At 47.4% G+C, this 23,890-nt stretch overlaps 1 protein-coding gene across 3 annotated transcripts in view; it reads left to right on the forward strand.

Annotated features, from left to right (window-relative positions):
• The window catches only part of TNRC6A (trinucleotide repeat containing adaptor 6A), a 64,640-nt gene that overhangs the window by 20,374 nt on the left and 20,376 nt on the right, over positions 1-23,890 (forward strand). The window contains exons 1-6 of one of the 3 annotated variants that reach the window (XM_066198203.1): positions 3,880-4,048; positions 5,254-5,301; positions 7,568-7,603; positions 13,161-13,251; positions 13,849-13,870; positions 21,254-21,586. In XM_066198203.1, the coding sequence (XP_066054300.1) occupies positions 4,044-4,048; positions 5,254-5,301; positions 7,568-7,603; positions 13,161-13,251; positions 13,849-13,870; positions 21,254-21,586 (535 nt within the window). In that variant the 5' untranslated portion in view covers positions 3,880-4,043. Of the gene's footprint in view, positions 1-3,879; positions 4,049-5,253; positions 5,302-7,567; positions 7,604-13,160; positions 13,252-13,848; positions 13,871-21,253; positions 21,587-23,890 lie in introns of those variants that run through there. The other 2 variants (XM_066198202.1, XM_066198204.1) reach the window with 2 other exon arrangements.

A 23,890-nucleotide genomic window follows, 5' to 3' on the forward strand; every position in this document is an offset into this window, starting at 1 on the left:
GCTGACTGCACTGACAGGCTCTGGGGCAGGGATTGTTTTATCAGTAAGTGCTGCCTGTTCAGTGCCTTTATACTGCTGCCTCTTACTGTCACCTGGGCTATTTTTAAATCCTTAAATAAAGTGTCTACAATGAAAAAGAAAGGAGCCTCCTTGCAGAGGAACACAGAGCCACCACATTGACAAGGAGACTGTTTTCTCTTGTCTGTCAAATCAGCTCATTTAGATTATTTAAGTCAAGAGCAATTTTGCAAACAATCTGTTTTGCCGGTGACAGCGGCTCTGCTCCATGTAACGATTCTGAATGGAGCAAGTGGCCGTGAGTTATTGACAGCAAATTCTCCACGTCCCCAGGCCCCAGCTTCTCCCCAGACAGCCCCAGCTCTGCTTTCCCCAGACGTGAAGCAGAAAGTATTTTCTAACATGTCGGCTTCCTTTGCCTTGAGAGCAAACTGCAGCTGAAGGGGAAGGGCGGAGGGGATGGGAACACTGAAATGGCGCCAGCTCCTCTTTAACTGTTTTCTCTGCCTCCTGCAGTTTATTCTCTTGCTCTGATGATATCAAAATCCTAATTAAAAAGTGAATGGGGATGTGACGATGGAAGGACGTGTGTGTGTGTGTGTGTGTGTGTGTGTGTGTGTTTGTGTGTGTGTGTGTGTGTGTGCCAGGCTGGCAGGGTGCAGGTGGTGGCTGCTGTTGCTGGGAGAGGGTATTTGGGGATCACTGCCCAGGAGGGCATGTTTGCCCAGTGGTGAAAGTGTAACTGCACGGGTCCATCCCCGCCAGCTGCCTGAATGCAGGCCGCTTGTTTGCCCTTGAAGAGTTGCCTCCATTATTTATAATTTCTAATGCTGTGTGTGACCAGAGTGCTGCAGAGCCATTCAAACTCACATCAGGGAAGGACAGCAGTGCCAGGGTGAGGAGGGAGCAGCATGAGCTGGTTCCTCCCTGCCCTGCCCAGAATGTTCCTTCCCATCCAGGAGCACGGGGGTTCCTGGGGACAGGGATCCCATGAGGAGGAGAAGCACTGACATTTCACAGATGGGGGTTAAGGATTTATCTACCCTTCAAGGTGAAAGCAGCTCACAAGCCAGGAGGTTATGAACATCATTTTATGCACAGAGGTGTTTTCTCCCTCTTTGCTGGCAGAGTCAGAATCTGGGGCCTTAGCAAAGAAGTCGAGAGGTCCAAGCTTCAGAGAGCACCAAGAGACAAAGAACAAACCACAGAACTGTAGTAAGCAGAAGTGAAGGTCCTCCAGAACCTCAGTTCCCAAATAACTCTACACTCAGCACATATTAAGGCTGAAACCAGGAGTGGTTAACATCTGAGTGCTGCTTCCAGCCAGCACCCAGTACAACAGCATTGGATGATGGGCTTTTGCAGGGGTGAAGCTCAATCTGCTGGTTCCTCCCAGAAGAAAACATTCTTCTTATTTGGGGACTCCTACATTTCCCAGGAATTCACCAGTTTCATACGTGTCAGAACTCAGCTGAGCAGTGTTACTTGTGAGGGTGAGAGGCTTTGCTGATGCTGTATAGCCAGCTGCAGCACTTACATGCAGAAAGAAATCCACTACTGAAGAGGAGTTGCTAGGAGCACGTGCATAAATAACATTAGAGAACAACCTAAAATATTAAGAAAGCTGCAGACCTTGACTATGAATTTTATTGACAGTGGCACAATAGAGTTAACAAACTGACATAACAGGAGTACATAATGAATTCATCAGCCTTCCCAACTGAGGACAGACTTAACAGCAGCCCTCCTACACCACGTGTAGTGCCTCCAAAGAGACATGAAACAGGGCTGCTGTGAATGGAGCAGTGAGAGAGAGCTGAGTCACACTTCAGGAAATAATGGCTTTCAGTTACACACAATTACATGACAGTCCAAACTTTTTCATATGGAGAAAAATAAACAAGACCAAATTAACTTACAAGTTATTACAAGACACTGAGAAACTGATTTCAAACTGTCACTTTATGGCTGTGCCTGTTCAGCTCACAGCGATGCACTCTGCATTACTGAGCCTCTAAGGACAAAAATACACTCACCAGCTACCCTGCGTTGTCATAAACCTCGCCTCTAATACTGTAGGATCTTCCTCAGCTGAAAAACACTGTACTTCGTTCATGCTGGCAGAAAGACAGTGGATTCTGCAGCAAATTTCCAGGGACAACGGCTCATGTGCCCAGGGCATCTGTTTGTCCCACAGAGGAATCAAACAGCATTCCTTCTCTCACCAGCATTGGCAAGAATGGTAAAGGCCAGCTGAAACTGGGCTGGAAAATGCTCATGCCAATGTGCAGCTGGAGGCAAGGAGAGAGCAAGAACTTCCCCACGCCAACCAAACCTTGGTTGGGAGTGCTTGTCAGACACAGAACCATGTACTGGGAATTCTTGTCCACCTCCCTTGTTCCTGACATTACTGCGCTCAATTCTAATCCCTTATCCTGTCCTGTCCTTTGCCTTGATTTTCCTAGTTTCTGGGATATTGTTATTGAAGCCTAGTGCAGTAACAGAGTGTGGCTCATGTACTGCTCACTCTTCATTTGCTCTATTTGAAGTATCTCTGTGTGTTTTGGATTAAGCTCCACATTCACATACATCAATCTCTCACCAAGTTTGCCAGTGCTGGGGACTTTTCTATTCCCTCCCTCAACCAAACAGTCAGCGGAAGGTTGGGAGAAGTGTCTGTTTTGGTTATTTAGACATTAACTTCTTTAATCTGCCAGTTATTGATGCCCCAAGCTTGGCATAGAGCTGGCACACAACAGCACCCTGGGAGAGCCACACACAGGGAAAACACACATGGAAATGGATCTTATGTCCATCTGTGCCTTGTCCTGCATTGCCTGGGGAACGACTGCGTTCTGCTGAGGGTGCTTGATGGGACAGTGCCTGGAATTTCTGTGTGTGAGTGGGATAACTAAAGAGTGCACCGGTGTGTGGGACCTCATCGCTTCCCACAACTCCCCAGCCAGGAGGGTGTGGTGAGGTGAGGTCACCTCCTCTACCGTGCTGCAGACGGAGGACAGGAAGACATGGCCCTAAACTGAGACACGGGAGGTTCAGATTAGATATTAGATTTTTTTTTTTTTTTTTTTTTTACTTTTCAGGTGGTCAGGCTTTGGAAGCGGCTGCCCAGGGAGGTGGTGGAGTCCCATCCTTGGCAGTTTGAGAGGTGTCTGATCTGGCACTGGGTGATGTAGTTTTGGGGTTTAGGGGTTACGGTGGCAGTGCTGGTGGAAGGTTGGATTGGATGATCTTGAAGGTCTCTTCCAACCTTGATCACAGAATAACAGAATCTCCTGAGCTGGAAGGGGCCCCATGGATGATCCAGTCCAACTCCTGGCTGTGCAGGACAGCCCAACAACCCCACCCTGGGCATCCCTGGAGTGGTGTCCAAACACCCCCGGAGCTCGGCAGCCTCGGGGCCGTGCCCATTCCCTGGGGAGCCTGGGCAGTGCCAGCACCTCTGGGGAAGAACCTTTCCCTGCTCTCCAGCCCAACCCCCCCCGGCACAGCCGCAGGGGAAGTGATGGTTCTGTGACTCCGGGACCCCGGCGGGACCCCGGCCCGAGCTCCCGCGCTCCCACCTCGCAGGAGCGGCGTGGCCCGGCCTCGGGGCCCCGCTGCCTGCCCGCCGGGGAGCCCCGCTCCCGCTCCCGGTCCCAGCCCCGCTCCCCCCGGTCCCGCTCCCCCCGGTCCCGCTCCCGGCCTCGGCCCCGCTTCCTGCCCCGCTCCCGCTCCCTACTTTCCCGGCCCCGCTCCCCCCGTTCCCGCTCCCCCCGCTCCGGCCCCGCTCCCTGCCCCGTTCCCGGCCCCGCTCCCCCCGCCGGGCGCCCCGGAAGCGCGGCCGGGGCGGGTTCGCTTCCTGCGCGCGGGGCGGGCGGCGGCGGCGGCAGGAAATGGCGGCGGAGCTGCGGCTGCAGCTGCCGGGCCCTCCCGCTCCGCAGCGCCGGGCTCAGCCCGCCTAGAGCCGCCGGCCGCGCCGGGCCCGCGCCGCAGCCTCCGGGACGGACTCCGAGCACTTTACATACATGAGGTACCGGGGCGGGCGGCGCCGGGCCGGGCCGGGCCGGGCGGGGATGGGCCGGGCGGCGGGGGAAGCCCCGCGGAGCCGCAGCCGGTGGGATCGGGCTCCCCGCGGGAGCGGCGCCGGCGGCGGGGCCGCCCGGAGGGGTCACGGCCCCCGCACGGAGCGATGTGCCCCGTTCCCCCCCGGGCCGGGCCGGGCCGGGCCGATCCCTGCCCTCCCCAGCGCGGAGTTCGCTCCTGCGGGGCCGGCAGCGCCCGCGGCCGCCCGTGCGGTACGGAGCGTCCCGGTGCGGGCACGGGGAGTCCTGGTGCGGGCACGGGGAGTCCCGGTGCGGTACGGAGCGTCCCGGTGCGGTACGGAGCGTCCCGGTGCGGGCACGGGCAGTCCCGGTGCGGTACGGAGCGTCCCGGTGCGGGCACGGGCAGTCCCGGTGCGGCACGGAGCGTCCCGGTGCGGCACGGGCAGTCCCGGTGCGGGCACGGCGAGTCGCGGTGCGGCACGGAGCGTCCCGGTGCGGGCACGGGCAGTCCCAGTGCTGCGCTGGAACCGCGTCCGCGGGCTGAAGTGATGCAGCAGAATTGTTTTCCCCAAAGTCCTTGAGGCGGTGGAGCGCAGGGAGGGCACACGGGGATGGGTGCGGGGCACAGGGCCGGGGGCAGATGCGGCGGCGGGGCCGGCAGGTGCGGGGGGCAGCGGTGATGCTGCCGGGGCGCACACCGGAGCCCTCGGGGCACGCACCGGGGCACACACCGGAGCCCTCGGGTCACACACCGGAGCCCTCGGGGCACACACCGGGGCTCTCGGGGCACACACCGGGGCACACACCGGAGCCCTCGGAGCACACACCGGGGCTCTCGGGACACACACCGGGGCTCTCGGGTCACACACCGGGACTCTCGGGTCACACACCGGAGCCCTCGGGGCACACACCGGGGCTCTCGGGGCACACACCGGAGCTCTCGGGGCACACACCGGAGCTCTCGGGACACACACCGGAGCTCTCGGGGCACACATGGGAGCTCTCGGGGTGGCAGATCCCGCTCCCCTCGCCATCCCCGGGGACACCTGCCGGGTCCCCGGGCGATCCCTGCTCTCCCCCTTCCCTCCTGGCCAAGCCCACCTGGAGATCCCTGTGCATCCTGACCCGCACCCGTTTTATTTTCGTGCTGCATTGCTGTTGACATGGAAACCAATACCACTTTCTGTTCCAGAGAATTGGAAGCTAAAGCTACCAAAGAAGTCGAAAGAAAACTAAGCAGGTAAGAGACTCATTTAAATTCCCTCCCACAGTTTAGATGGAAAGGTGGCCTAGGGCTGGGAATAGTTGTGGGCTTTATCGCAAGCTTTAATCTCTTGTTAATTGTAAGGATAAAAAAAACCTCTGAATTTGAAAACGTTCTCTATTGCGTGGAGAAATGTCTGCAAACTTAGTTAATTCCGTAGTCTAAACACCTTTTTAGCTGTTTTTTTGTGTGTGTGTGTGTGTGTGTGTGTGCAACAACTTAAGATGTTTAATACAGTTTCTTTAATAGAGGAGGTTTTTGAAGAGAAAAATAACTTTTCTGCACTAAGTTGTAGTACCTAACAATAACTGAAAAATTGATGAAGGTTTTGGGGTTTTCTTATACACTTCAGCCAAATATTGTTTCGAAGCAAGACAGTTGTGGCAAGAACTGGAATAAACTCTGTGTTGCCAAGTAACTACTGGCTCTGCCTCTTTTGCCATGAAGAGTTAGCTGGTGAATTTCCTGTTTACGTGTAGATTTTAGAACAAGAACTTAATAGAATGGGCTCGGGAGTTAACTCCTTAACTTGGGAGTTCAGAGTCATGTTGAAGTAGGAATTCTGTGCCATAATGTGTATCACTTTTGTATTTAAGTAGTTTCTTCTGCACCGTTTGTTTTTGGTCAGGTGACTTTCTCACAGGTATCTGCTCTATTGGTTACATTCTTTGTTTTCAACTTCAGTCCTACTTCCTTTTTGGGTTTTCAGTTAGACTTTTAAGGCCTTTTGCTAGTGATCTGTTAAAGGTATTTCCACTGGGGCCATTTGAAACGTGCCCAAACTTTGGGTACAGCTGATAGAATCTCAGGTTTAGTGCCCTGGTTTTTCCCTTCTTTTGCTGTGCCCCAGCAGTCTCCAACTTCCAGGCGGAGCTATGGTTGTACTGTGAAAACTGCTTTGCTTCCCCCTGCTCTCACTGCCTGTCTTCCTTTGTTGTTGTTGTTGGGTTTTTTTTGTATTTTTTTTTTGTTTTGTTTTGTTTTGTTTTTTTGGTAATACACTCAAGTGTGAATGATTTTTCTCGAGTGGTTGTTGAAATACAGGGAATAATTGGGGTACCTGGGAACCTTTAAGGTACCTTTGGCACGTTGCTGTTAACCCATCAGTGTTCAGGGACTCGCTGCATTCACGGTGCCAGAAGTGATTTCAGAACTGTTATTCAGAGTGACAGAGTGCTAAGTTCAGAGCAGCACTTGGTGCCAGACTTAGTAAGTCAGGAGATCTTCGCGTTTTTATGACCTTAGCAGAGATCTTGTCATGCTGGCAGGCAGTGCCGTGAGTGAGAAGTGAAAGAAAACTACAGAACTTCCAAAATTCAGGACTTGGAGAGTAAATTCTGCTATGGAACGGGTCCCCATGCCTCTCTGACTCAGAGGAGTATGTTTTATTAATTTTAAAGATTTGGAACTGGTTTGAAGTTCACATTAATGCCCCAGCTGGTTTATGTTTAGCCAGGGAGCTTTGGCTGTGTGAGCACACAGCTGATAAACCATGGCATGCCTGCACTGGATAGACCTGATTAATTGTTTTACTGGGGTAGAGCTCAGCAGATAGCCCTCGTTCTTCCTCCAATGTCATTATTTACAGTCCTATTAAATTTGCAGGGACCTAGTCGAACTATAAAAGAGTAAATATCCTTTCCTGGGAAGGTACATAGACCTGTGCTGGAGTTTATGTTAATCTCAGATTTCACAGTGTGGATGTAGACTGTGAACTCCACGGGACGCTGGCTTTGCTTTGTGTGTGTTCTAAAGTCACTTCTGGAGTTTATACCTATAAATTAATAGGTAGCAAATACACTTTTTAATCTTACTGGGAATATTGGCCTAGACTGTGGGTTTGTGATAGGATAAGTATTACAGCTTTGAGCGCAGCTTGCTTATCCAGTTGGAGTGATTCCTGTTTTACACTCAGGATTAGCATTTGGCTTGTCTGGCCTTTTGGAAAAGAATCCTCATTTGGCCCTGTGTTCTCTCTAAAATTTGTACATGCCTGGTGCTGTGCAAATATTCCTGGTCTCAAAAATAAGCTTAGTGCATGACTTGCACTAAATAAATCCATTGCACACTGCTGTGACATCATATTACAAATGAAGTGTCACCTCATCAGCCACAACAAGAGCTGTCTGCTGTTAACTGGGGAAATCTAAGAGTTAAATTTGGTTAAAATCAGGACTGCTGAAAGTCACCATTTAGTTCTTCTGATTTAAGCAATAACTTTTCAATTCTGTTTGGTAAACAGGGCTTTCCTGCCTCATTTATGTGGAACTGAGAGAAGGTAAATATCTGAAATATGTTGACAATCATTTTCCCAAACCCAGGGGTTTGACTGTTGCTTCACAAGCATGCAAACCATAGGGAAGAGTCTCCATTGCTTCCATCCACCTGTGATTCTGCCCACCTTGGCTGCAGGCTGGCCATGTTTTGGAAGAGCAAACTTCTCACCTCTAGATTTCATCCATGTACTCTGTAAAGTTACTGCTGTACAATTGATTTTTACGCTTTCATGGAACAATAACCACCATATTTCTGTGATAGTTTTCTCATCTGCTGCAGGGAAAACATAGAGCTGGCTCAGTGATAGAGACAGATAAAACCAGGCAGAAATGTAGTTGTTTCTGTTGATGTGTAAGCATTTGATTTTCTGTTGGGTTTCTGGGGGCGGGTCCTTTTCCTGATAAACTTCTTACGGAGAGATATCTGCTGCGTAATGGGAAGGGTTTATTGTGGAGAAAACATTCTGTTCATGCTTTCAAAGACCTTTACAGATACTCGGGTAAAATGACACATCCCTTTCTCCTGCACAGCCACCTTTAGAGGCTGTACAGGGTTGCAGGTGGTCCCTGTGGTGTTTGGGTGTCACAGCAGCCCAGGGACACTGCAGCAGCCTGGGGCTGGTGCTGGGTTTGAGAAGTTGGTTATGGAGGAGCAGTTTAATCTGCCTTCCTGGGCTCCTCATTTGTTACAGGGAGATAGGGATTGTTTATGGCTGCTGCTGGAGTCTAGTGTAGCTGGATGATAAACTTCTGGGAAAGAGATCTCTCCTTTTTCTGCTTTTGTAGCAGTGAACATCTTGGATGGAGCTCAAGGGCAGAACTAACACAAATATTCCAGAATTGTGGTCCATTTGTAGTCCTGGTATTTGGGAGCATCATTCTGATGAGCCAGCTTCTGTATTAGGGAAATGGGAAAGCTGAGTGGGTTCCAGGTAATTGGTAGTGGCAGACATGGTAGGTAGAGTTCTGCTGCTTCACTTTTAGAGTGGTAATTTAAAGACTGAGGTATTTAAAAGCAAAAAAGAAAGTAGCTGATACACATTTACTAATTAATTATTCATTGAAGTATTTTTTCCCCAGTTTTTAGTTTGGCAGTACCTCTCCTCTCTGTTAATAGCTGGAAAGAACACACACACACACGTCTGGAAATGAGTGGGTTTGTTTTGTTCTCACTGCCTGAGGCTCTCAGTGCTCTGAGGAACACGCTGGGTGGGTTCAGGTGCCAGAGCTTTTCCATCTGAGGCACTGGCAGGGTTTGTTGGATTGTTTTGTTAACTTCAGAGTACTGGTGTCTATTCCGTAAACTCCAAGTGCTCCTTTGGTGTAGTGTGCTGTTTTGTGGATGGCATCGATAAAGGAACTGTGGGATCCCATTTTAATCAAAATACATGTTTTATAATTGATTTTTGTGGAATGCTGGTGAGTAGGAAAGCTAGCTGTTGGTTTTTACAGAACCTGAGAAATCACTTTCATTGGCAATTTTATGTAATTGTGTCATTTCAAAAAACTGGAAGATGAAGGAACTTGCAGGTCAGAATACAGAAGATTTATCAGCCTCAGCAACATTTGAAAGTCTGTAGAAGATCAGCTGTAGGTTGAACACGTGGTGCTGTCTTTGCAGAATTGTTAAAGATCTTTCAATCCCTGATACTTACCTGTAGATACCTGGCAGTGTTCCACCTGTAGCACTGCAAGTTAATTTAAAACTAGAAGAAGAGCAAATGGTAGAAAGGATTGATTTATTTTTTTATTTTCAAAAAAAAAAAGATTTTTAATACATCCATCACTGGAAATTCTACATTGGTTTCAGAGACTGCTGTGTATAATAATTTCTAATTCTTACTTGTATCTTTGCTCCATACCTCTGTTCATCCCTCTAGTGATGGGGGCTCACCATTCTTGTAACCCTCATTTCCTCAGTTTGGAGGTGGAATTTTGTTTTTATTGTGGCAAAACATGTTGCCCTTTGAAATATTGTAACAGCAAAGATAGCAAAGCTGCACAAACCTTAATTACTACATCCTCAGCCTGGCTGCCAGGGGAAATACAGGTGAACTTGATTTTGCTCTTCTGCAACGTAAGAATAAAGGTTAAGTGTGTCTATTTAAGCTCAGGTATTTTTACAATGCTAAGGTGGAGCTTTAGAAATTAAAGATTAATAGTACTCCTTTTTACAAGAAGTAATAAGTGAAGCATGTTTTGATACAGCTGTTACCTGAAATGTTTGCAGTTTGAGCATGACAGCTTTTTCCACTTCAGAAGCCAAATAACACATCAAGCCATACAAAAATGAAATGCCTTGTACTGTCTTGATAACCTGTCTTAGAAGACTAAAAAGTTAGTGGGTTTTTTTTTTTAATAGCTTAATTGAAGAAACCGTTTTAGTAGTTTGTTGTTTTTCCCCCTGTATACGAAGAAGAATTGTGCTGGGGTACACAATTGGAACAAAAATTTGCTGTTAAATGAATAACGGTAAATATTTATCTGACCCTCGGTCTGCTTAAATTTACACAGATAACAGCAGCTTCTCCTTGGCCCATCCTCAGAGCCATCAAATGTACAGTCTCTCCTGAGATCAAGATCCATTTTCATTTTACCTCACTTGAAAATAAAGCACCTTTCAAGTTAAGCTGTTGAAACCAGAGGCCTTTGTTCTGCCTCCGATGTGGATTTCCTATTGCCGGGGTGTTTTATTTTCACTTGATCTAAATTGAAAAATACGGTTTGCATTTCTGCTAAGGCCATTTAACCTTGAGCAGGCTAATCCCGTTACGCAGGAGGAGAAGGACACTGCCTGTGTGTTCTGGTGGAGGTTGGATGTCTGACGGGAAATCACAGGATTCCTGTTTATATATTCACGTTATCAATCGGAATGCTCCCTCCTTGCTTTTCCTCGGCCACCTGGCACACCAGCGTGCTGCTGCAAACACTTTGGCCACACAAGACTGACGGATTGAGTCTCCCAGGTGTAGGGAAAAGCCCAGCAAAGTCACTTGTTAATTTTCTGACCTTGTGTTGTCACCACGAGGCTGGTCCATGTGCTGTAAGGGACCGTGGGGCTGCTGCTGGTTTGTCCTCAGGAGCAGGGAGCTCCTAGTCCCAGGTGACAAATGGGAAGTGCCACCTTCCACTTCTGTTCCTCAAGGAGCAGCATCAGAAATGGAACTTCTTTGTTACATGTTCTAACAGAGGTTGGAGTCAGAGGCACCAATCCCATCGTTTCTGTCTGGTGAGGGGGCCGTGGATTTGTGTGTTGGGAGGGGTAAAGGAGACTCGTGCTTCCAGCTGTCAGAAGTGGAAATACAGCTGTTCTGCCTGAGACTGGTGACTTAATAGGCAAATGTGAATTTTTGTCTCAGGCCTGTCTTACTTGAAGGGTTAAGTTTTCAGGGAAGGGCAGGGACAGGAAGGGCTTTGCTGCTGCAGTTTAGTTGTGCCCTTTGGGTTAGTTTTGCTCTGAGATTTGATGTTACAGTGGTAATTAATACTCTTAAAAACTTATAATGAACTATAGGTCAATGTTTTTCATCTAGAGAATACCTGGAGTCCTGGTCCTAATCATAGGGGGGTTTTATGTCTCCTAAGCTAGTTTTGTAATCTAAAATCTGTTTGTCTTAGAAAGATAAAAATTGAATGAGCACAGTGTCAGAGTTTAGGAGTTCTGTAGTTGCTGTGTGAAAAAAACCCAACGATGCTGTGGTAGAATATTCCAGAGGTATTGGTATGTTAGTTGTTAGCATCTGTATTCCCAAGATGAAATGTAATTGAGTTGATTTAACTGTAGCAGGATTGATGAGGTTTTTTTTTTTTTTCCTGTGAAAATACTGCTTTACATTATGCTTGCTCTTGAACATGCTACAGCTTTCTTCTAAAAGCAGAATGATTTTTCAGTTAATGCAGTTTTGGCATGTGACAGACTGAAATTTGTTATACAAAGCAAGTGCTGGTGGCGGTCTTAGCTCCTAGAACTCTGCCCAGGTTATTGTAGGTGCTGTAACTCAGCTGTAGCCCCAGCAGGCAGTCAGAGGTGAGCCCAGCACTGAGATCCCAAGGAGAAAACCAGTGGTTCTGCTCTGAATGGAAGGAGCTGTGCATGAGCTGGGTTTCGTGTCAGGAAGGAGCTGGCATCTATAGGAGCTGTTTCCTGTTTTTCTCCAGTTCAAATTGCCTGTTAAAATTTGGACTGTCCCAAATTAACCCAAACTGAGGGTCAGTGTCACCAACATGCCTGTGGTTCCAAATGCCCAGGGTGTGACAGCGAGGGCCAAAACTGACTGAAGAGTCACCTCTGCAGAGCATGGATGTCACTGCAGGTTAATCATCCCCTCAGACCTGCACAGGAGCCAGGGATTGCTCTGAATGAAACTGGCCACCTGGAATTGTTCCTGTAGTTAGGTATCTGACCTCTCAGTTGTCCATGAAGTAATTTTTGAGACCTAATTGTACATGCAAGATTGCTTTTGCTGTGAGACTGTCCTCAGTGGGTCTTGCAGGCAGCTGATGAAGCTGTGATAAAATGCAAAACAGCCACACTGTGTTTGATGGGTTGTGATTCCTCTGGCAGTGCATGGGGGTCTCAGAAATAACACTTTTGGGTAATTATTTTGCATACCTTGGCACGTCAGAAGCCATTCTTTCTTTAAAAAATTAACTAGTACCTGCTTTCTGTTATTAGAAAAATCTTAGAAGCCAGAATTTGGTCAGTGGAGGCTGATGCCTGGACTCACTTTGAAAGGAAGTTGAGCTGAGTTAAAATTAAATTTCAAGTTAAAACCAGAATTAACTGGTTGTTTATATACCTAAAAAAGTAATGAAAGTTTTAGTACCTGTGGACTGTCTTGTGGTTTAATAGATTCGATTTGCATTGCTTCTGACAGACACCAAACTATCTTATTTAAAACTGGAAGTTTATGGGTGGTTTGTGGTGAAAAAGGAGCCAGCTCAGTGTTTCGAGGCAGATCCAAACCATGTAGTCACTGCCCCATATTGACACTGTTAGCTCTTTTTCAGTGCTCTTGGTGCTCAGCCTTGGTTTGAGCAGAAATTCTGTGTATTGAGTGACATTAATTAACATCCCAAGTTTTGGTTTCACTTCTGACAAGTTACGGTTTTGTTTCTCGTCAGGAAGCTCTGCAGTGGCCCTGCTGGTGCCAGCTGTGGTCTGTCCCTGCCCACACCCTGGGGGTCCTGCACAGGGCTTTGGGATGGGGGAGCTGGGTGTGTGTGGCTTAGGCTGGGATGTGCCAGAGCTCAGTCACACCAGTTCAGGGAGAGATTAAATAACATCTGAATTTGTTGGCTTTTGAACCAAATTCAAGTCTAAGCCTCCATTATAAGCATTGGAAGGAAGAACTCTTTGCATGTAGCTTGACACCGCGTCTGCCTGAAGTCCTGTCACTGGTGGCTTGCACTGAGGGACAGTCCCTGTAGAAATAGGATCCAATTAGAAGCAAAATTCCCCAGTTCCTTTTGTGTCACTGTGAAATAATTGTTCTAAAATGAATCTAAGTGTGTACAGATTGTATTTTGGGAGAGTTAATTACAAACTGTGTGGTTCAGGGATTTAGTGCAAGAAGAGGAAGAACAGTTGATGGAAGAAAGGAAAAAGAGAAAAGAAGACAAGAAGAAGAAGGAAGCTGCTCAAAAAAAGGTATGTGGAGCACTGAGATTAAACCCCTGTGCTTGGAGGTGACTTGTTTCATCACTAGTAAAAACAACTGTTTTCTTATTAATTTAATGTTTTAAATTTAAATGTGCTGTCAGTTATTTAGAGGTATCTATTTTATTCAAATAGATCTCTCATCTTGGCCATATCACAGGTTTAACCCATTGAATCTTGCAAATGAAAGACTTGAAGCTTTGGCATTTGCTCTCTTAATTTTCCATTTCCAGGTCACTCCCCCTTCCCTGCCCTGTTCTGCAATAAAAGTGGTGGCAGCTCTTTGCTTCCAGGCACAGTTTTTAACTCACTTAAAACATCTTAATTTGCAAGTTTAATTCGGTCTGTTTCATGTAGTTATCTTTCAAATTAATTTTGTCTTCTGTAACATTTAAACAGCTTTTTAAACATAAGGAATAATAGGCCTGGGTTGGTTAGAAAAAGGCTTCTGAAGTAGATAATTAAATAACTTGAAATCATTTAAAAAGAGGAAAGTCAAAAGCTAATGTTGCTTTATGAAGTGGCACGTGTACTGTGGTTTCTCTCTTATCTGCACAAATCACTGACACTTCTTTTTTCTTGTTCTAGGCCATTGAACAAAAAATCAAAGGTAAGTTACTTTACAGTTAGTTCTACTCTGTGCATTATTTCGGGGGTTTTGAAAATGTTGAATCAAATGTGTCACGTGAAATCTTCTCCCAAAAGTGACAGATGGGATCCTTGAGACTTCAGCTGCACTTTTTCAAAGTGACCATAAAAATCTAGAAGAGTGACAGCAAGGGGTTTATCCAGGGGTTGGAGTTGCTGATCTTACTTTTTCCATTCTTATTTACTCACAGAGCACCAGGCATAGGCATAATACCTAATGTTCCCTTCCTTGCTTGCTTTTTTCCTTCTCCTTTTTTGCTTCGTTTGAAAAGTGCATCAGCACTTCAAAATAACTGTGCATAGGATGGATCTGTTTAAAACTTAATTTACAAATACTCTTAGTGCAGCTGGGATCAGGAACACGTGATGGACAAATAATATGTCCAGTTTTAACTCCTGCATATGCAGGGCTCACCCCACAAAATGATCAGGATGCCAGTACCCAAAAGCTGTAATTTCATTATTCATGGCAGGTGGGAGCACTGTGGTTTTCCGAGTGTTTGTGGGTTTTGTGTGGATCTCCATCCCAACCAGCTTCTAAAAAGGGGAAAGAAAGATTACTTTCACTTTCTCTTGAATGAATTGTAGCTCCTCACCTGTTAGTTGGGAAGTGCACAGTAATTGCTGGAGTTCTCGTGTGGAGTGCTTGCTGAACCCTGTTTCCTGGGAACCCTGGTTTAATTTAGCACTCACTGGAGCAGTGGCTTTGGAGCCCTGCTTAGCAGAGATGTAATTCCTGCTGGAAAGATCTAAGTGTTTGCAGACTGTTGGGGCTTGAAGGCAGGGGGCTGGCAGAGGGCACAGTGTGCTGGGGAAGGGGCAGGGAAGTTCCCCAGGTGGGAGATGAGGAACATCCCAGCTGGGCTGTGCTGGAAGGGCAGCAGGCAGGTTGTCCTCATGCCCCAGTACTCTGCAGCACCCGTTCCCAGCTCTCAGGAGGGACAGCTGCTCTGGCATTTCTGAGTGCAGTGTGTGCTCTGGTGGGTGTGTTTAAATGGGAAAAGTGCCTGGATTGAGGAGGACCAGGGGAGTTTTGGTGTGTGAGGATGCTGTGGGGAGGGAGTGAGGGCAGCCATGCCACTGTGAGTGGGGAAGTTCTGCTGCCTGGGGAGGCCGATGGGTTGGTTTTGAAAAAGGGATTGCTGGAGGCAGAGGGAGCTGCCAGAGCCTGGAGCGAGCTGCAGGAGTGTCTGCACACAGGAGAAGCTGCTGTTGTATGTGTCCCACCACCCTCTGAGCTGCACCAGGCTGACCAGGGATCCCACCCTGTGGCCACTGAAATCCATGGGGATTCCAGGTTTGTCTTTGGGCACAGGACAGAATCATTAATAAAATTGCTGGAAGACTATTATAGTTAACAAATATTCTTCATTTGCTTTTTCAAGCAGTGCATGGAATTGTGTTTGAATACAAGCTAAGGGTTGGTTTTCTTCTGTACACTCCTGCCCAAGGCTTCTAGGATAATAGACCAGATTTAAAGAATTATGAAAATGTCTGGGTTTATTCTGAAGTGATTAAAAAAAAACATGTCTGAAAAGACAGTGAAGAAGGCAAATGATAGAATACTTTGCTGTATAATAATGAGCACTTGGAGTGCCCGTTTGACCCATGTGCTTGGGCTGCACCGGCGTCACATCAGGGCTGAGGCTGCACAAGCAAATGGCTAAAAATAGCATGAACCAGGAGGGCAGGAATTCTGCTTGGGAGGCTACCCGGTGGGAATCTTCACATGGAATGAAAATGTCTTTCTTCTGAAGGACAGGGTAATTAAATTTTTTTATTATTATTATTTTCTGCTTTGAGGCTTAACATTCACGGATGGAAGTGTTAAGCTCCAACTGAATTATGTTATTATTTAAAGGGTATTTCATAAAGTTCAGCAGGAATTTAGAGCTGTCAGAGAAACACAAACTGGCAGTGCTGTGGAATAAAAGACATCATGAGATGCAGATAGACAACTTTTTGCTACAGTTTCTATAGGAACAAAATGCGAAGCTTGTGTTGCACATGGCTCTTGCCTTGTTTCACCAGTTTTGCCTCCTTGTATTCAGGATGCAAATTAATGTTTCATTAGTTTCCAAGTTTCCATCACGTTAATGTCTTAAATAATTTATTCTGTGCATGAGCTGAAGATAAAATACAAGAGTATAGGATTTCTAAATAATTCAGAATTATGTGCCTCCTTCAGAAAAGAAGCTGGTTAAGTGATGTGGGTGGGAAGGGAGGGTATTTCTTGGTTTTAAGTGTAGTTTGGACAGCTCCAAACTGTTGTTTTAGCTAAGGAAGAAATTGCTGTTGTACCAGCTGAAGCAGCTCCCACTGTTCATGTAAAATGACAGGAACCTTCCAAGGAAGTTCATGGAGCTGGGGGTTTTCCTGTCAGGGTTGGGAATGAAAGTAATGAAAAAGATGCTAACAACGCTTCTGGTACCAGCAACATTTTAATACCATAGTATTGCAGTTAAAAATGCACATATGGCATTCCTGCAGATTTCAGGGATTCTGACCTGCCTGGTTTGATCCAGCTAGTTTTATTAAAGGAGGGAAGAGGTGGTTGGGAGAGTTACAGGCAAGCCTGTTAGTTAGTTAGTTGCTAAGTGGAAAGTTTATCTGTTTGTGCAGCAGCTGGCACATCATGTGCCTTCCCAGTGCTCTTGTACCAGGTATTTTAGGAAAAAAATAAGTATAATTTGAGTTCCTATTTGTTGAAAGTCCTGTAGAATTGTCAGTTGTGGTGTTCCTTCTAGCATGGCAGAATACGTCCTTTTGCCGTGTTTGAAGTCAGTGCTGTCGGAGACAGACAGGACAATCCATTTATCCTGAATTTCCTCCAAGCCAGAACTGTGCCCAGCGGCCCCAGGCGGTGCTGACGGAGCCCGCACTGGAGGAAAGGCTGTTTGGGGAGGATGTCTGAGCTGGGCTCCGCGTGGTGCCCCGGGGTGGGAGCTCGGGGGGGCTGAAATGCCCTTTGCACACAGTTGAGTTTATCGGTGTGAAGTAACTGATGAGAAGTGCCCAGAGCTGGGGGAGCTGGGGCTGTCGCTGCAGCCCAGAAAGTGCCACTTTCATTGCAGAACAGAGTAAACTGAATTGCCCACTGAAACGGAAAGTGCTCTAAAAATAGCTGGGTGTGGAATTGAAATCTTTTGACTCATATTTCCCACCTTGGAAACTTCTTACGCTTGTTCTTCTCCGCGGAGCGGAATGGCCCGACTGCACAAACCCCCGCTGGGTTTTGTCGGGCTTTTCGCTTGCCCGACCGTGCTTTTCCCGGCTGGAGAAACCTCTCCTGCCGGCTCCCAGACCTCGGGGGTGGCGGGGAGAGGGCAGGGCCGGGGCTGCGGTCCCCGGGCAGGGCGCGCTCACCTCCGCGCGGGTCTGCAGGGGTTAAAGCCTTGGCAAACACGGAGATATTTTCCAGAGCAGCTCCCAGCTCTCACAGCTGCGGCCATTTTTTTCCACCACGAAAATTCTAGCACTACATCTTACGTGTGTCGGCTCGAAAAAGCCAGACTTCCTCTTGTTTGCCCTTGAGCATTCCAGCGCTGACAGCTGCGGGACATGCCGTGCGGGGAGAGCGGGTTTTCGGGGGGCAGCTCCAGCGGGAAGGAGCTTTTCCCTGCCAGCCCGGCGCTCCTCTTTGTGTGGGTCAGCAGAGGCTCTCATCTCCCCGCGCCGGTTTTGTGCGAGGGAGAAACTGTTTTCCATCTGCATTAAAAGTTACTCAAGCAGCTGCCCTTTTTTTTTTTTTTTTTTTTTTTTTTTTAAATTGGAGGGGGAGCGTGAGTCCCTGGGCCCCTGCTCCAGGAGGAGTTGGCAGGCAGCTCCTGGAGCAGTAAAATGACACCATGCTTCTCCTCCATTTTCTAATGAAATCTGCAGAGTGGGAAAGCAACACAAGTTGGAAGCGTCTTTCTTTGGAATCTCTCTGTAAACTGTAACTCCACCATCCCCTTGCTCTGAGGGTTTGCAGCAGGTTTGTTCTTTATGAAAATCTGTCGTTTTTAATGCTGGTTTCTGTAAACTTGCTGTTGCTAGTCAATTAGCTGTGATCAACTGTGAGTCTGTTAGTGTTGTCTTTCTGCCTTAATACAACTCAAAATAAAATACTGGTGTGCAGCAAATTTTTATTAACAAGCAACTTGTTCAGAGCGAAAGTAACAAATTAAGATAACGATTTAGGGGTGCTGGAATTCCTAGTAGCCATATTGGAATATTAATGTGTTATTCAGCCTTCTGAGAAGTTGTGGAGCAGAAAGTGTTGGACAGGGTGAATTTTATAGCTTAAAACTTACTCTGTGGTTCTGAGGGAAGCAAAGGCAAGGGAATTCCATTGCGCTTTGGATAGTTTCAGTTGAAAATTAGCGTGTAATTGTGAACTTTGCATATTCTATAGTCTAGCCCTGGGACCTGGCAAATGTGTTATACAATTTGCTGATATCATGGTAGATAGAATTGCCATATTTGCTAAGGAAACAAATGCTAAGAAGATACGTGAAATATAATATTCATAAGCTGTTAGAGAAGTGCTGTTGGTGCTGTGCCTTAGGGCTGGCTGGGCAGGGAGTACCTTGTTTATTTGTTGCACTCCTTGATAGTCAAAAGTGATTTGAGTTCCTGCAGGTCCGCTGGGGTCTGTTCTAGCACACTTGGTCTTAAAGTAGCTTTAATTAGGAAAGTGAAGTGTTAGGGCTGCCCTGGGCATGCTGTTGGCAGCTCTGCCTGGGTGTCCAGGGAATGTCGGATGGAAATTATTTCACTTTACCCCAGAGGAGCAGTGGTGCAGGAGTGGAGGTGGCAGGGAAGGAGAAATGACTCAGTGACCATGTTGTCAGATTAAAATCTCTTCAAGCGAGGTGTGTTTGTATTTTCTGCTGAAGGTGGCAGTGGAAGGAAGAAGAGCCGGGATAGTCTGTGCCAGAGGCTGAAGGAGTGTGTGTGTCCCTGCGTGGGGCCCAGGACTGCTCTGGTGGCTGCATGGATGCTGTGGCTGCAGGAAGGGTTTCTGTGTGTCACTGTCAGCTCAGCTGAACTCTGCTCCAGGCTCCGGGGGTCATCCATGCCATCAGCTGGGCCAGGAGGCGCACGGAGAGCACCAAAAGTTGTGGTTTGGGCCCTGGTTACACAGGCTGTGGAGTGTGAGCAAATGTGTTTTAATTTCAGAGCTTGTTGCAGTACCTGGATCACAGGAAAGCACCGAGTCCTTCTGCATTAAATTGTCAACAAATTCTCAGCAATTTGCTTAAATAGCACCTCTCCCCCCCTTCAGGGCTTAGTCACGCTCAGTGACTTTATTTATAATGCAATAAATTTTAGAAGCACCAAATGAAATAGATTTATTTATTTTTATTTCCTATTTGTGCAGTTCGGTTTTGAACCAGAAGTCAGAATCACAATTTGTTGTCTCATTATGTGCATCAAAATATTTTGCAAGGAATCGGTTGCCTTCCCTTAATGTAGGGAACAGCTTAAATTGAGGAAATCTGAAGTGATGGTTGTGAACTTTATCAGCTTCTCAGTTTATCTAATAGCCTTTCAATACCTTCTGTTCCCTGTGCTCTGTACAATAAATTGAGTTATGTCCTGGCCCTTCCTCTCCTTAATTCTGTCCCTCTGCAGTCAGCTGAGAACTGGGAGAGCTGGGTCCCTGCTGTGCTGAGAGGGAGCTGGGGGCCCTGGGAGGGGCAGCTGGAGTTGGGTGTCCTCACCCTGACACCTCTGTCCACCTCTCTGTCAAACAAGGAGGTCTCCAGAGCTTTTCTTTTCTGCTTCCCCTAAGCAGCCAAAATGCAATATTCCATTAAAATGCAACTCAGATGATGATTCTTCAGTGACTGTTTATTCTAAAGGCTTCTATTTCGCTTTTTTCAGAATATGGAAAGTAGAAATAAACAGAAATTATATCATAAGTAGCACTGGCAACATTCAAATTGATTCCTTAAACAAAAGCTCGAGTTTGTTTTTATTTTTTGTTGTATTCCCATGACTCGGTTCCTGAAAGTGTATGGTGAAATGGTCTTTAAACATATTTAAAAGATTTTAAAAGCCCCTGAAAACTAAATTCTCAGTCGTGTAGTAACATTATTTCTGGTGCTGAGGGAGGTCGTGGTCGAGTATTGAGGTACCTTGGGAAGCTGCACAATAAATATTAGGACATTTTATGGATATCTCATCCAAGACGTTTGAAAAGTACGTTAACATATCAGTCCTGTGAGGCAGGGACAGAGCTCAGGTGCAGCTGGGAGGGATGGCAGAGTCCTGTCCCTATAGGACACGAAATGAATGACACACACACAGTCAAGTCGTCAGGGCAAAAAAAGAGAAGTTTATTTTTCTACTTCTGTTTATATAGATTTTGGACAATGACCATGGATTGGAGGATGAGTTGACACCTCTCCCACCACCCTGGTCAAACTAGAAGTGTATCAATTGTTCCTCCTCAAGAGAGGAATGATAAACAAGGAGTACAGTTTACAATAACACCACCTTGTTTACGTGAAAATCTGTGAGAAACTCCACTGCAAAAATGCAAACATCAGAAGGATGAAAAAGATCAGGGCGACAGAGTCCCACAGGAGGAGCTCAGAGTGCCTTCCTGCCTGCTGCCCCTGTCCCTGCACCTGCCCCGGGGTGGCTTTGCTGTGTTCCCTGTCACCTCTGCCCATGATGTGACCTTGCCGGGGCCGTGCTGTCGGCACTGAGATAATTTGGAGTTGCAGTTGCACATTTGGCATTTCCCCAGTGCCAGCACTGTCCTGCGGGGCTGTGTGCAGCGTTCCCTGTGCTGGCGGCCGTCCCTGCTGGCAGCACTCACTTCAGGGCAGGAATAACTTTGGATGTTGGGCTCGTTAAAGCAGGGAAGCCTGAGCAACATGTCCTGTAGGTCCTGTTTGCCCCTTGTTCTTTTTGGGGCAGGCCAGAGCAGTTTTCTATATGTAATACTTAAATGGGAAGCTTAATTTTTTAAAAATAATCATTTAAACATAATAATTTAAAATTTAAGTATTTTCTAAAAGAAGGTTAAATGTCGAAATAAACTGTACAGGGCTGATTTGTTGGCAAAAGGCTGTAGAAAGCTGGTTAATAGCAGCATAGTGTAACTGAGATAACTTGGATAGGAGTGATAGGAAGGCATAGTCCTGCTGCCAGGTCTGTGCCACGAAAGTGTGTGATTGAGGGATAACAGCTTTTCCTCAGGGATGAGTTACAGCTTGAATCAGAAGAAATGCTGCCATTACATCATACATAAACACCTCTAATAATACTGACTTAGTCTTCAAGTTTTCAAGTTGCTGTTCATATGAATAACTTTGTCCCACTTTCTTTTTCCTGGGGGTGGGGGTAGTGCCAGAACAAACCAAGACAAGTGTAAGCCAGCCCCAGCCTGTCACCTCCAACGGCACTTCCACAGGAACCAGCACTACTAATAATGCCAAGCGGGCCCCAGCCAGCAGCCAGCAGCAACCCTTGCCTCGATACCCTCCTCGGGAAGTACCGCCACGATTCCGACACCAGGAACAGAAACAGCTTCTGAAACGAGGGCAGCAGTTGCCTGTGATAGCTGCAAACCTGGGATCCACCCCCAAGGCGTTAAACGGCCAGGCAGGAGGCAGCACTGGCACCAATAACCAGCCCGTGACCAACGGAGAAGTGCCCAACAGCAGCAAAAAACAGCCAGGTGAGGGCAGGTACCTTGTTTTCCTTTAGCTAAAACCCAGTGGCGAAAATTCAGTTCTCAGGGGAGTGTTTCAGCCAGCATCATTTGAACCTCCACTGCAAGCTGTAGCGTGAGGAGGTCCTTTCCTGTGTCAGGGCTTGGTGGTGAATGTTGCAGGGTGGTTCTGGCCTCTCTGGGCAGGTTCCAGAAGCTTCAGCCCTTGTCTCAGTGTTGCCTTGCTGTTGGCAGCAGTGAGTGGCAGACAGGGCAGGGCTGGAGCAGGTGGAGATTCCAGTGTGACCTCTGCTGTGCTGCACATTGCCAGTCCTTGTCCTCAGCATGGATCCCAGCATGGGCCTGGTACAAAGCACCTTTGTTGTTTTGTCAGTTTTGATAGACACATCCCATAAAAAGGGTCTTTAGGACCTCTCCCAGGGATGGGCTGGTCCCACAGCCTGGTCAGCAGGGCAGGGGGGAATTCTACCCCACTCAGCTGAGACCCCACCTGCAGAGCTGCCCCAGCCCTGGGGCCCAGCACAGGGAGGACGTGGAGCTGCTGGAGAGTCCAGAGGAGGCACCAGGATGAGCAGAGGGGTGGAGCAGCTCTGCTGGGAGGAAAGACTGGGGCAGTTGGGATTGTTCAGCCTGGAGAAGAGACTGGGGTGACCTAATTTTGGCCTTCCAGTACCTGAAGGGAGCCTACAGGAAGGATGGAGAGAGACTGTTTACAAGGGATGGAGTGACAGGACACAGGGAATGGCTTTCCACTGCCAGAGGGTGGAGTCAGGTGGGATATTGGGAAGGAGTTGTTCCCTGGCAGGGTGGGCAGGCCCTGGCACAGGGTGCCCAGAGCAGCTGTGGCTGCCCCTGGATCCCTGGCAGTGCCCAAGGCCAGGCTGGACATTGGGGCTTGGAGCAGCCTGGGACAGTGGGAGGTGTCCCTGTATGATGTTGTTCCTGTCCAGAGTGATGTTTAAAGCAACCTTTCATTAAGATGGAATTTTCCTGCAGCATGTATACTGTACTGGTCAAGTTGTGTAGCAAGGTGATTTAAACAAGTCTGGTGATTTAAATAAAAATTCAAACTAGTTTAAGAAGTATTACTGCTTATACAGCCTAGTAAGTCTCGCAGTTGTATCCAGAGGATTTGTGTAGTGTTCTCTGTTGTACTTCTGTGAACACCAGCCCAGTATTTAATTAGCTGGATTCCCATTTATGTACTTTATTTTTCCCAGGTTTGCTTAGTTTTCCTTGATTTTGTGCTGGTGTGGCTGGACAGCCTGGGGCTGGGCACTGCCAGCATGTCCCAGTGCTGCTCTGGTGTCTGGGGCAGTTCTGTGCTCTGACTAATACCCTGATTATTTGGATGGTGTGCCTGGAACCAACAAGGTTCAGGATCCTTCAGGGGGAGAAGGGTTGGCCAGATCACTTTGTCACCTCAGGAGAGTGTCAGTGTGTCCTGTGGCTCCTGTCAGAGCTTTGTCCCTGCCAGAGCTCTGCTCCTGGGGTTCTGTGTGTCCCGGGAAAGCTCAGAGCTGCCATCTGAGATGGGCACTCAGGGCTCCTTTCTTGGTGCCTGCAAGGTCTCTTTCCCTAGAATAACCAGGAATAACAGCTGCTTTGGATGTGTTGTCATGTTCTTTCCTAAACATAGACAGGATGTTAATGGAAAGGCAAATAATTTTTCTGTGCTGGATTTCTGTCCTGGTTTCAAGCTCTGCTCTGATGTGTTGCTGGTGAGGTGGAGGCGGGCCCGTCCAGCAGGACCTAATGTCTCCTGACACCTTTGTATCTGAAAGGAAATGCTCTTTTGTCATTTGCCTGTCTCAGTTTCACTCACTCTCCCTCCTTCCTCTTTCAGCCTCCACCAGCAGCCCCAGACACTCTCCTTTTTACTGCTGGAATCAAAAAATCCCATTAAATTTGACAGATCTGTAGGTTGCTTGCCTAGACAGGTTATCCATGGACACTGGGGTTAAATCAATGGCCACTGGGATTGATCTGTATTTTAGGGCCAAAAGAAAAACTGTGGCTTCAAGTGTTGAAGTCAGAATTGCTGGCATTGGGAATGGTTGTGGATCTGTGTGTAATTCCTGGAAGGATCTCCTCCCAGTTCCAGCTGTGGTTGGAATGGTTTGGTCAGTCCTTTGTAAAAGCCAGGTAATGCAGGCAGATACTGCTGAATGTCAAGTCTTTAATTGCCCTGGGCACAGTAAGATTTTAAGTCGTTGGTATTGGAGAATTTTTTAATTATATGAGTGGTCTAAACCCCATCTCTTTACTTGTGTTTTGTGTGAACAGTTGTCTCCTGTTTGGAAAATCAAT

The sequence above is a fragment of the Chamaea fasciata genome, unplaced genomic scaffold (assembly GCF_029207755.1).
Source record: "Chamaea fasciata isolate MVZ Bird 193981 ecotype frontalis unplaced genomic scaffold, bChaFas1.0.hap1 SCAF_16, whole genome shotgun sequence".
NCBI classification, from domain to species: Eukaryota; Metazoa; Chordata; class Aves; order Passeriformes; family Sylviidae; genus Chamaea; species Chamaea fasciata.